General features: G+C 41.0%; 1 protein-coding gene across 3 annotated transcripts in view; it reads left to right on the forward strand.

Annotated features, from left to right (window-relative positions):
• Nucleotides 1-12,755, forward strand: part of OTOL1 (otolin 1) — a 38,401-nt gene extending 25,646 nt beyond the window's left edge. For 2 of the 3 annotated variants that reach the window (XM_047875704.1, XM_047875701.1), the window contains exons 2-5: nt 2,444-2,815; nt 6,470-6,559; nt 10,971-11,042; nt 11,653-12,755. In XM_047875704.1, the coding sequence (XP_047731660.1) occupies nt 2,452-2,815; nt 6,470-6,559; nt 10,971-11,042; nt 11,653-12,551 (1,425 nt within the window). In that variant the 5' untranslated portion in view covers nt 2,444-2,451 and the 3' untranslated portion in view covers nt 12,552-12,755. Of the gene's footprint in view, nt 1-2,435; nt 2,816-6,469; nt 6,560-10,970; nt 11,043-11,652 lie in introns of those variants that run through there. The other variant, XM_047875703.1, reaches the window with a different exon arrangement.
• Nucleotides 12,756-13,432: the final 677 nt, after the last annotated feature.

Genomic DNA, 13,432 nt, shown 5'->3' on the forward strand with positions numbered 1-13,432 from the left:
ATTATAAAGTGCCTGGACAATGCCTGTCATGTTCCTGGTGTTAGATCCCTTCTCCTCCCAATCCCAACAGCTTATCTCTTACTATATCAGCTTCTCTCTTATTGGCCACCTTAGGATTGGCTTACCGAGAGGCTATCATAACATGTTTTCAGGGTCAGAAATACTTTGTATGCATGGTAAAACACAGACATGTTTTAGTGAGGAGAAAAAGGGTTATTTTTCCATATGATTTCATTTGTTTAAGAGAGCATAAGCAATGTCTTAGAGCATTTATACTCAGCATTCTGCAAAGTTGAGTTCTTATGGCAAAGTGGCGAGAGAATTAGAAGTTACCAATATTTCACTTTGGATACTTTGCACTTTGGATATTTGCTGTGTTCGGATGTTCAGTGCAGACAAGATCCTTAGGGATGGGGCTGGGTTTTACTTGTCTTTATGTTCTGTGACCCAGCACGGGACCTGGCACTTCAGAGATGCTCAAATAAATGTTTGTTGAACAAATAAATGAAGGTTTTACTGACAGCAATTGTGTGAATTGATGAAACTTGAACTATTTTATATATAAATGGAATACTTCTGTTGTCTGGTTTTTACTGGGCCTGAATTTAGCTGATTGATACTTAGTAACTCTGGTTTATGCGCTCACTTTTGCAGGGGTTGGAGGAGAGTGGGGCGTCAGGTCTATATTTGGGAAAATGCAGTGTGATCACTTGCCCTTCACACTTTCCTCTTTGATTTTGCTGTTTTTCATCTTTCCTAGCAGACTGTACACTCCTTAAGGACGAACACCACGGCTTATGTTTGATTTCTCAGTGTTTGTGACATTGTGACATTGTTGATTTTCAGTAAATACTGGTTGAGAGGGTGAATATGGCAGCGAAGACAGCTTGAAGGAAAGTTAGCGTTTTGGGATTTTTATATGATTTTAGAAATGCAGCATCTTATCTGAACCCTTTCTCATCTCCTCTGATTTATTCTTCCACTGATCCTGCACTTGGATTTCTGTTCTCTAGTGTCATCCTTACAAATGCCATGTGATTTGTGGGAAAGGATTGAGGCTTTGAAATTAAAAAAGCATTTTTTAAAATGTTTATTTACTTTTGAGAGAAAGAGAGACAGGGCATGAACAGGGGAGGGGCAGAGAGAGAGGGAGACATAGAATCCGAAGCAGGCTCCAGGCTCTGAGCTGTCAGCACAGAGCCCAACATGGGGCTCGAAGTCACGAGCTGTGAGATCATGACCTGAGCCGAAGCCGGACGCTTAACCGACTGAGCCAGCCCGGTGCTCTGAGGCTTTGAAATTAAACAGACTTGGATTTCAGCTCTGAATTCATAACTTTCTGATTGCGTGATCTTGAATGAGGCGTAGAACCCCTTGGTTCCTGTGTCCTCATTCGTGAAGATGAATAGTGTCTTCTACCTGGCAGAGCAGTTTTGAGAACTGATTAGATGGGTGAGTGTAAGGCAGCTGCTCATAGTAGGAGCTCTGTAAATAGTAGGTGTTATTACGATCCTTAACCCATTCTCTTTACCCTCATACTGCTCCTTTTTCCAACCAGAAATCATGCATTTCTACCCCTGGCCATCTGTTGGCAGCATCTGAACAGCTGTGAGTTGCTGGGGACTGCACTTCACAGTTTCACTTCATTGGGAACTTTGTCTCATATCACTCTGATTAATAAAAGCCTTAATAAGAATAACCACCCTCTGCCCCATTAAAATAATGCAAGGATAAATGTGAGTTTTCAGGAAAACTCCTCAAATGATGAAGTGAAGAATTGGAGAGTTAAATGACATGTGAAGAATCGGAAGATATAGCATATATTCAAGTTTATGATCTTTTTATTCCCTCTCTCTCCATTTATTACAATAGATTCTAAAAAATTGCTCTCACAACAGGACCATTATCCCTAGTAGATTTAAGGACCCTTTCACCAGTATTTTTTCTTGAAATAATTGAGTTTGCTGGAATAAACTACTCAGCTCAATATTTTTCATCTCCCTCTAATACAAATGTATTTGATTCCTATAAATCTGAGTGAGGTCAGTCAGGAAATTATACATATTTGTTTTCCACAGTGTATATGAGCTATTAAGTCATGTTGCATTTATTATAGATCATGTTCGCTAGTTGGCAAGATAATTTGAATGATTGAAAACAATATTTTAGAACATGTAGCACTAGGAAAACAACCAGCAAGGAGAATTGAAGCAAAATCTTCCTTATGATAAATATTTTAAGTAAACAAAATATCCTGTTGTGATTCAAGTACATATTTGCATTAAAATGCATTTAAAATACCATTCAATATTATGCATATTGTTTATTCTTATGGTTCATATGCGTTTATATATTTCCTTCTTATATATTTATATCACTTAATCATTACATTTGGATCTCATGTCATATGTGTGTATATATTCCCATTATATCTTTCTTCCAGCCTCAACTATGTGGATGTTTTCTTGGCTGTGTGCCATTTTAATTATTTTGGCTTTTGCTGGTATGGACACAGTAGCAAAGACCACACCGCATCCCAAATTTACGAAGAAATCTGAGGGAAAAGAGATGCCGAAGGGTCTAAAGCCGTCCAGTGGCCCACCTCCAGAAGAAGAGGAAATTCCTTTCACAGAAGTGGCTGAAATGGTGGAACCGACCCCCAACCCCCCAGCCCTAGATTCTGCCTTCGGTACTGCCACTCTCTTCCCCTTTGAAAACTTCACTCTTGACACGGCTGATTTTTTTCTGAATTGCTGTGATTGTTGTTCATCTGTCCCAGGGCAAAAAGGAGAACCTGGAGAGACTGGAAAGCCAGGTATTTGAAAGTGCATGAAGCCATATTTCCTACCTGGATGTTCTTGGAGTTGAGAGGTGGATTGGAGGTAGATTGAGAGGTAGTTGAGAGGTGGATTGGAGGATTGTCCCAAAGGTTTCTACATTGTCCTGCAAATGGTGACAGGGTCTAGGTGTAACACTGTGACAAATGCAAATGGGTGCTGTGTTGCCCACCAGCCACATGTGTGGCTATTAATAAAAATAAACATAGGGGCGCCTGGGTGGCTCAGTCGGTTGAGCGTCCGACTTCAGCTCAGGTCACGATCTCGCGGTCCGGGGGTTTGAGCCCCGCGTCAGGCTCTGGGCTGATGGCTCAGAGCCTGGAGCCTGCTTCTGATTCTGTGTCTCCTTCTCTCTCTGTCCCTCCCCCGTTCATGCTCTGTCTCTCTCTGTCTCAAAAATAAAATAAAAATGTAAAAAAACCCCAAAAAACATAAACATTAATATTAAAAATTCAGTTCCTCAATGACACTAGCCACATTTCCAATGCTCAATAGCCACACGTGGCCAAAGACTACTGTATTGGGCGGTACAGATACAGAGCATTTTCATCAGTGCAGAAAGTTCTATTGGACAGCGCTGGCTAGAGCAGAAACCAGGCTCCCAACCCCAGCCCTGGCACACAGTTCTTCACATTACAAACTTACTACCAGTACAGTCTTCTCGTTAATGGCCGATGTAAAAAGGGTAAATGAAAATTCTGCTGGCTAGTTAGAATGTGTCTTGACTGATGGATTTCTGGAGTCCTATTTGTAGTTAGGATTAGAAATGGCATGTCTGGGACGGGGAGAATAAGGGGCGGGATTCAGTTTGCTCTTCATTGAGATTCCAAGGCAACACTGTATCCTTGCCCAACAATGTTCTCCATTGAACATCATGGTTACATATTTCAAAATTTAAGATATCTTTAATATATACATTATGCATATACTGAGTTTTACTGTAATACATTTCAGCTTTTACATGTCATATAGCAGAGAACTCAGGTAAAATTGAGAGAGGAGTGTCAGTTTAAAATTCGCTATTCCCGGGGCGCCTGGGTGGCGCAGTCGGTTAAGCGTCCGACTTCAGCCAGGTCACGATCTCACGGTCCGTGAGTTCGAGCCCCGCGTCGGGCTCTGGGCTGATGGCTCAGAGCCTGGAGCCTGTTTCCAATCTTGTCTCCCTCTCTCTCTGCCCCTCCCCTGTTCATGCTCTGTCTCTCTCTGTCCCAAAAATAAATAAACGTTGAAAAAAAAAAAATTCGCTATTCCCTGAAAAAATGACATATATATATTTGTTATGTCTTGCCTGCAGAACTTAAAGTTATAAAAGCAGAAATTGTGCACCCTCATTAAGCTTTTCATTCATTTCATCCTATAGTAGGAACCTTTTGGGAAATGTGATCAATATTCATGCAGAGCTGGAATTGAAAGGTAGAGTTGCTGGGCAGTGGTCAGGGCATGAAGATTTCTGGATTGCTGAAACATTATTGGAAATGCAATGATACCGAGAAAATCACATTTACCAGAATTCCTCTTAGTATCATATCTGGCTGGTGAGCTGCTTGAGGGTGAAGACCTCCAAGGGCATGGTCAAGTAAACACAGCTGGTTGCTAAACTGTCTTCTAAGGCTGTAGGTCTGTCACATGAGAGCTTTTGTTTTACCCTTTGGTAGATTAGCTGGGCAGTTCTCAGAGCTCAGTCTCTCCTCTAAATACATAGGACAAACATTTTGGACGTATGCCAAATTATTTGCCTGCCTGGGGTGCTCATATGTTTTAGTCTGACCAAGTCAGCACAGAGCAGAGTGTTCAAGAGCTCAGAATGTCTTGTCTATTATGGTCCTTCCTTTGGGAAGCGTCATTACCTAAGTCTCAGTTTGCAAAGTAGTAGAAGTCGGGGGTGAGTGGGTGGCTCAGTTGGTTAAGCATCGGACTTGGGCTCAGGTCATGATCTCATGGTTCATAAGTTTGAGCCTCGTGTTGGGCTCTGTGCTGACAGCTCAGAGCCTGGAGCCTGCTTTGGATTCTGTGTCTCCCTCTCTTTCTGTGCCCCTCCCCTGCTTGCGCTTGTGCTCTCTTTCTCTCTCTCTCTGTCTCAAAAATAAATGAAAATCAAAAAAAAAAATTAAGGGGTGCCTGGGTGGCTCAGTCAGTTAAGCATCCGACTTTGGCTAAGGTCATGATCTCACGGTTCTTGAGTTTGAGCCCTGCGACTAGCTCTGTGCTGACAGCTCAGAGCCTGGAGCCCGCTTTGGATTCTGTGTCTCCCTCTCTCTGCTCCTCCCCTGCTGATTCTCTCTTTTTTCCCCCTCTCTCTCAAAAATAAATAAACAATAAAGAGAGTAGTAAAATGGGATAAGAATAGTACCAACTTCATGGGGTCATCAAGAGACAGAATGAGGTAATACACGTAAAAACTCACTGTGGTACCTGATAGAATAAGTGCTCAATAAATTGTGTTTGTTTTTCCAGTTAGCTGTAGTAGGAGTCTTTTCCTCTTCTCAGCCTAATAGGGTCTTGTTTCTGAGATTCATAGATATTTATTCTACTGTTTCAGTGTTTCAAAAACGCTGTTTGGTTAAAAAGTTAGAAATCTAGCATAAGAGGGACATTAAACAAACTTGAAAATGACAATAAACCCTCTCAAACCCAACTATTTTATTTTATTATCATTTTTGTAAACTTTGTTTACTTTGAGAGAAAGTGTGTGGGAGAGGCAGAGAGAGAGGGAGAGAGAGAATCCCAAGCAGACTCTGCACCCCCAGTGCAGAGCCCAATGCGGGGCTCGAATTCACAAACCTCGAGATCATGACCTGAGCTGAAACCAAGAGTTGGACACTTAACTAACTGAGCCACCCAGGCGCCCCACCCAATGTGCTCGTCTTTCAGTTTCTTAAAAACACCATGGTCTTTTCCCGAAATGCTCATCTATGTATTTTGGGGTTGTTTTTTTTTCTTTTGTCTCAGAAAATCCTAATTCGTTCATTTGTCATTTTCCCAGGGATGTCTCCTCTGATAGCATAAATTAGGTTCTTTTAGCACAATCTATAATGGGACTTTCCTGTTTTCCTTTGCCTCACTAGCTGCAATGTGATAATTTCTACTTATTGGTGTGGTTATTGTTCAGTGTTTATCTCTCCCAGGCTCTCAGCTCCACCAGGGAAAGAGCAGCTGGGATGTTGATAGCTGATTCTTAACACCTCGTATGGTGCTTGGTGTCTAGGAGGCCTCAGCAATACTTCCTGAAAAAATGCATAAGTGAATGAATGAGAAAACCAAAAATGCTAGGTATTGGGTTTTACTTCCAATTAGAGAGTGTGGTCCATGTGAGGTTAAGAGCCAGATAATCATTTTGTCCTTGTTGTTTGATATGGCAGTGCTTCCCTGAATCGTTTCACTGCTGCCATGAATCCAGTGACAAGGACTAATGGGCTCAATTTATCTATTCAGGTGGCACAAAATTATAAATCAGACAAAAATATTGTCCTTTGGATTATGTAGTTGTTTTAGTCTTACCTGGATTTTATTATTAAGACTCTGACAGTTATTGGTCTCAATGAAATGACGCCTAAAAAAATTTTTTTTTCCAGAACTAATGAATTTCAAAAGAGAATTTTTTTTATCCTAATGGTTTTAAATCTCATTTCCAGGTCTTAAGGGAGAGGCTGGTGGAATGGGGATCCCAGGACCACCAGGAATTGTTGGACCCCCAGGTCCAAAAGGCCAGAAAGGAGAGAAGGGTAGGTACTTATATCCATTTTGTGTCAAAACTCAAGACATGTTCTGTATCATTTTTCAGGAGAGCAACCTGCTAAGTAAATACCATATTCTTGCAGGTGGATCAATTTTTAAAAATGTAAAAAACTTGGTAAGGCATATTGCAAGTTATATTTGATATAAAAATGTTAACTTTATAAATAGTCTATTGAGGGACTTTAAACTTTTCTGGTAATGTTTCTCTCTTTCTCTCCACCCTCCCTCCTTCCCTTCCACACATGTAGGCTCTCACACATCTTGTCTTTTCTTCTTTTTAAGAGAGAGAGAGAGAGAGAGAGCGAGAGCACAGGCACGTGAGAGCAGGGGAGGGGCAGAGGGAGAGGGAAAGAAAGAATCTTAAGCAGCCTCCACACCCACCCAGAGCCTGATGCGGGGCTCAATCTCATGAACATGAGATCATAGCCTGAGCAGAAATTAAGAGCTGGACGCCTAACTGACTGAGCTACCCAGGCACCCCTCACACATCTTTTCTATGTCTTGTTGGCCACGCAGCTGACCTAGTGACTGGGAACCACAGGGTATAGTCTCTGGGGAAGGATCCTTTCCGGTATACTCCTGAGTGAGCTCTTCCTCATGATACACATTAATTTTGTATTAGATAAAACTAACTAGAGCAGGCTATAACCCTATAGAATTATTCTGTTTATATGGATAGCATCCTTACTAAGGAGAATATGACATGCCTTTTTGGCTCACTCCAATCAGGAGTGGAAAAAGCACTGAATTAAAATGGAAGAAATCAAGCTTGTAGCAATGACCTTGTACCAGTCACTTTACCTCATCTGGAAATCAATGGGGAATAGACTAGGTATTTATTTATACCCTATTTACTATCAAAGAAGATTTGTGGTTATGTGTGCTTTCATAGATCTTTTCTGGCTCAGAAATTCTGTAATTCCATAGATCTATCAGCCAGGGGAAATCCCTGGTTCTCTAAGTGCTTCAAGACATTGAGGGAAGGTTATAGATTCACCGGGACATTTAAAAATTCTGCAGTGAATACTACCAGCCTGTAGAAATACCATCTATCCATCAAGTTAAATGTTTTAGCCTCAGTGTCACATGTCAAAAGACCTAATATCATCTATACATCACCCTCCACATGGCTAAGGAACTGTCTAACTCATTTCTAGTAGAATATTCAGTGAAGTAATTACTCCAAAAAGATGCTAAGGTAGGAAAGAGCTCCTTCACAGTTGTCAGTTATGCGATTTTCATTCTCGGAAACATTTAATCCTTTTGTGGCTGAATTATGTTAGCGGAAAGCCCTGTGAAATAAAGATGAGTGATGAACCTCCCCAGTGATTCATACATTTTGGAAGCCAGACTTCTGGAAGTAGAAGAAAAAACAGGGAAGTATCATAAGATAAGGTTCTTAAGATTACACTTTGATGAAAGATCAAAAGTAGAAATTCATCCAGCCAGTCTCTATAAAGGGGCAACTCTACTTTCTTTTTATTTCCAGACTTAGCTTGGACTCTTGGTTAAGATTGAAAGTTAAAATAATAAATGAGTTGAATGACTGCATTCTGGTTCATCACAACCTGATTAAGTAAACTCAATGTAAGCAGTTAAATTGAACTTGAGAACCAGAATAACTGTGCAGTAAGGCTGGTATATGAGTATTGACAAGGACGGGGGTTAGAATAGTCCTTCACTTCCATTCAGAGTTGGGTTCTCTCCAAAGGGATACAGATATTCTCCTGATGGCCTGTGGGTTAATTTCCAAATTGTAAATTTTATGTGGAATGGTAATGGAAGGGGGTCAGCTACTTAGAAAACTGCTGAGCAGTTTATGTGGGATTTCTCTAGCTGGTCTTGTGAAATTCGGTGGTGGGGGGAGTCTTTTCTCACGATTTGTAATTTGACATGGGATTTCTTTTTCCCTAACAAAAATAAAACAAAAAAACAAAGTAAGTCAGAGAAAGACAAATTTCACATAATTTCACTCATATGTGGAATTTAAGAAACAAAACTGATGAACATAGGGGAAGGGAAGTAAAAATAAGATAAGAAGGGAGGCAAACCATAAGAGACTCTTAAATACAGAGAACAAACCGAAGCTTACTGGAAGGATATTGGGTGGGGGGGATGGGCTAAATGGGTGATGGGCATTAAGGAGGACACTTGTTGGGATGAGCACTGGGCGTTGTACATAAATGATGGATCACTAAATTCTACTCCTGAAATCATTACTACTCTGTATGTTAACTAACTTGGGTTTAAATTAAAAAAAAAAAAAGAAAGTAAAATTTAAAAATTTTCAGCAAAGGAGTTATATCTATAAAACCAAATAAATAAAAATTAATAAATTAAAAAAGTAAAAAATATTAGTTGTATCATAAATAATATGGTTGGCAAACTGATGCCAACCAATGTTACATACAGTCATGTTTGTATACAAATTTGTAAACTTTCATACTTCAGTTTCTTCTGTGATAAAAAATGGTAAAAATATCTGCTCTATCTTTCTTTTTTTTTTTTTTTTTTTTAAATTTTTTTTTTCAACGTTTATTTATTTTTGGGACAGAGAGAGACAGAACATGAACGGGGGAGGGGCAGAGAGAGAGGGAGACACAGAATCGGAAACAGGCTCCAGGCTCCGAGCCATCAGCCCAGAGCCCGACGCGGGGCTCGAACTCCCGGACCGCAAGATCGTGACCTGGCTGAAGTCGGACGCTTAACCGACTGCGCCACCCAGGCGCCCCACTGCTCTATCTTTCTTGAGGGGAGATGCTATATACTTCTGTAAATGAAAAATGTTCCCATTGATGAAATGTGCTCTGTTATATGAGTCTCCCTGTTATCCAAGAGGCTATGTTAATATCAAATGAGAATTAATTTTGAATTTAAAAGGTTGGATTAATTTTTAAAAATTATTTACTTATTTTTTTATTTTTGAAAGACAGAGAGAGCACTTGAGCACATGCACACACACGAGCAGGGGAGGGTCAGAGAGAGTGGGAGAGAAAGAATACCAAGCAGGCTCCATGCTGGATGTAGAGCCTGACTCTGGGCTGGATCTCATGACAGTGAGATCATAACTTGATGGGAAATCAAGAGTCGACCACTTAACTGACTGAGCCACCAGATTAATTTTTTTTTTACAGTTTATTTATTTTGAAAGAGAGAGAGAGAGAAAGCAAGGGAAGGGCAGAGAGAGAGGGAGACACAGAATCCCAAGCAGCTTCCACAGTCTCAGTGTGGAGCCCAACACAGGGCTTGAACTCAGAAACTGTGAGATCATGACCTGTGCTCAAATCAAGAGTTAGATGCTTAACTGACTGAGCCTCCCAGGTGCCCCTGGATTAAATTCTTTAAAAATCTTGTTAAGAACTTGGAACATTACCTGGCACAAAGGAAATGCTCAATAAAAGTTAACTATTATTCCTCCTACTATTATTACTGCTATTATCATTTTCAATAAAAATGAATTTAGTGTGGTTGTACTCTAACAGGAGGGGCCTTTAGCAGGTCCAGTATAAAAATGCATTTTGTGGCACTGGGAAAATATCCCAAAACCTAGATCTTTAGATTTCTTTTCAAACATGAATTTTTACAGTTCTGTGATTTGTCCAAAGAGCATATGAAAAAAATTCCAAACACAATGAAAATTGGCTTTTCCCTAATGCTCTATGTCAAGGACTGTATATTTACATTTTATATTTATATTTGTATTTATATTCACTATCCTGGATGGGTTTTTTTTTTGTTTAATTTTTTAATATTTTATTTATTTTTGAGAGACAGAGTATGAGTGGGGGAGGGGCAGAGAGAGAGGGAGACACAGAATCTGAAGCAGGCTCCAGGCTCCGAGCTGTCAGCACAGAGCCCAACCTGGGGCTCGAACCCACGAACCGTGAGATCATGACCTGAGCCAAAGTCAGAAGCTTAACCGACTGAGCCACCCAGGTGCTCCGGGAAGGGTTTTTGATATGATTAGTTTTAGCTAATTGCAGAATGTGTGCTCTGTGTTATATGGTGGTGACACTCTTTTTTAGGCATTGTGGGGAACATAAAGAAGGGGATATTTTAACTGTTATTCAAGATTCACAAGAAGAAAAAACAAACACATAAATAACAAGACAAAATATCATGAATTTCATGAGAGATTTGAAGAGCAAGGGGAATGCTGGGGGAAAAGCTGAATTTTGTGCAAAGAGATTGGCACTATCCCAAATCTTGTTTAAATGGTTCACCATCAACTGGAACAAAATATTCCTAATCGTGCTCAATAAATTTTTTTCCCATATCATTTTTCCTTTATCCATTTTGGTAGAGGAAGTGTTGGATTGTTAACATGGTTGCAAAATGGATGTTAGTTATACCATAACTAATATAGTTGGAAGAAAGTTAATCTTGGTATCATTTTAGGACTTAAGGGGGAACGTGGGGACCAAGGAACAAGTGGAGCCCCAGGATACCCGGGAAAACCCGGACAACCAGGTAGAGTATAAACTGCATCTATTGCGTTCAGTCATGTGTGCAGCACAGCCCCTAATTTTCTTCCTGTTTGTACTTATGCAGGAGGTAAGATGGACATATGAATTGCTTTTATTCTCATACTTCAGTGTCATTGCTGGAGTGCAACAAGTGCTGGTCAGGTAGTTTGGAGACTAAATAAAAGCTTCTGAGTTCGTGTCCTCAGTCTAGCTGTCTTTGGGAAAAAGACAGCTCAGCTTCTCTGCCTGTGAGATTTTGGGTTTGGATGGACTTCGTGGAGATGTAGGGGAATACTTGGGTTGGGCCAAAACACAAAGGGTAATGGACTACCATGGGTCGCTGTGGTTCTAAATCCTGTTTCTTATCTTAAAAGTACAAAAAAAAAAAAAATAGAACTAGATTTATGAGATTTAAATATAGGTTGTCACTTCTTGGTGGCATTAACTCCTCCCCCTGTGAGAGAGCCGCAGGATCCAAATGGCACAACTGTGGCTGAGACAGGAGTTGGGGTTCCAGTCTCAGTGAGTAGGTGTCATTTCTGTTTCGTGAGCTCTGTGGTAATAGCGTTCTGTTCAATGTGATCCTTGAATGTCATTTGAACTTTCTGTTTCAGGTGGCCTTGGTCCTAAGGGGGAGAGAGGAAACATCGGACTGACAGGAGTGAAGGGGCAAAAAGGCTCCAAAGGGGACACGTGTGCAAATGGTACCCAAGGAGATAAAGGAGACCAGGGGGCTGCGGGCTCACCTGGCTTGAATGGAGAGCCTGGGGCCAAGGGAGAGAAAGGGGAGATGGGGGAAAAGGGCTGCTGTGGGGAGTCTGGGCAGAGGGGAGGGAAGGGAGAAAAAGGTGAGGAGGGTCTGAAAGGGGAAAAAGGTAGCAAAGGAGATACTGGAACGGAAGGCAAAAGCGGCCCAGATGGCCTGCCTGGGGCCCCAGGGGATCCAGGAGTTAAAGGAGAAAAGGGAGAGTTAGGTCCTCCTGGTCTTGCGGGGCCTGTGGGGCCAAAAGGTGAGGTTGGGAGCAAAGGGGTCCGGGGATCTATTGGCAAGAAGGGCTCTCGGGGCTTCAAAGGCTCCAAGGGGGAGGTGGCCAGAGTGCTGCGGTCAGCCTTCAGCGCCACTTTATCGAAGCCTTTCCCTCCTCCCAACATCCCAATCAAATTTGACAAGGTTCTCTATAATGACCAAGGGAATTACAGCCCTGTCACTGGCAAATTTAACTGTAGTGTTCCTGGTGCATATGTATTTTCCTACCATGTCACTGTGAGGGGCAGACCCGCTCGCATCAGCCTGGTGGCCCGGAATAAGAAGCAGTTCAAGTCCAGAGAAACGCTCTATGGCCATGAAATAGACCAGGCCTCTCTTCTTATCATCCTGAAATTAAGTGCAGGGGACCAAGTCTGGTTGGAAGTTTCGAAAGATTGGAATGGGGTCTATGTCAGTCCTGAGGATGATAGCATTTTTACTGGGTTCCTTTTGTACCCAGAAGAAAATTCTGGAATTTCACCATAAGCTGTGTCTTGAACGCTGTAGTTTGGGTTCAGTGGAATAAGTCAGGCAACACAGGTAGTGTTACTAAAAAGAACAACTTTCATTATGTTTTTCATGAGTATAAAAATAATACAGAAAAAATAAGAAAAATAGTGTATAACCTAAAGTCAATTACTCTGCCTATTTTAAGACATCACTTTTAAAAAACATATTTATATGTATTGGAAACATGTGTCTATTAATTTTGTAGTTAGCTTTTTTCATTTAGCATTATAATGCCATTTCCCATGCCATTTAAAGAATATCTGCATATAAAATATGATTGACATCTGTAATTAATAAATATATTCTTACCAAATATCTTGTATATCGCATATAGGTGTGTGCAACTCTTTTCTGTGTGAGTGTAAGGCTAACAAGTGACACATGATGGGCTGGTATGTCTCAAGAGTTTAGAAACTGTTAGGATTGACTTCCAACGAAATGGAGCTATTCCCTTGTCAGTTTAATTCAAGGAGAATGCACAGAAAGAATGATAAAAAATAGCTAAAATATCTTCAAAATTAATCAATGCAAAAGTTTGCCCATAAAAATCCTGTATAAGGTGGCCATGTGTGTTGGATAAAAGGTAAAAAGTAAGTTTGTAAAAGGGCTCCTGGGTGGCTCAATCAGTTAAGCATTGGACTCTTGATTTCGGCTCAGGTCATGATCTCGCGGTTTGTGGGACCGAGCTCCTCATTGGGCTCTTTGCTGACAGCACAGAGCCTGCTTGGGACTCTCTCTCTCCCTTTCTCTCTGCCCCTCTTCCACACATGCATGTTCACGTGCTCTCTCTCTCTCTTTCAAAATAAACATTTAAAAACAAAGGAAAGTTGATAAAGCTATTGCTGAGTCATAGCAAA

Source organism: Prionailurus viverrinus, chromosome C2 (genome assembly GCF_022837055.1).
Source record: "Prionailurus viverrinus isolate Anna chromosome C2, UM_Priviv_1.0, whole genome shotgun sequence".
NCBI lineage: Eukaryota > Metazoa > Chordata > Mammalia > Carnivora > Felidae > Prionailurus > Prionailurus viverrinus.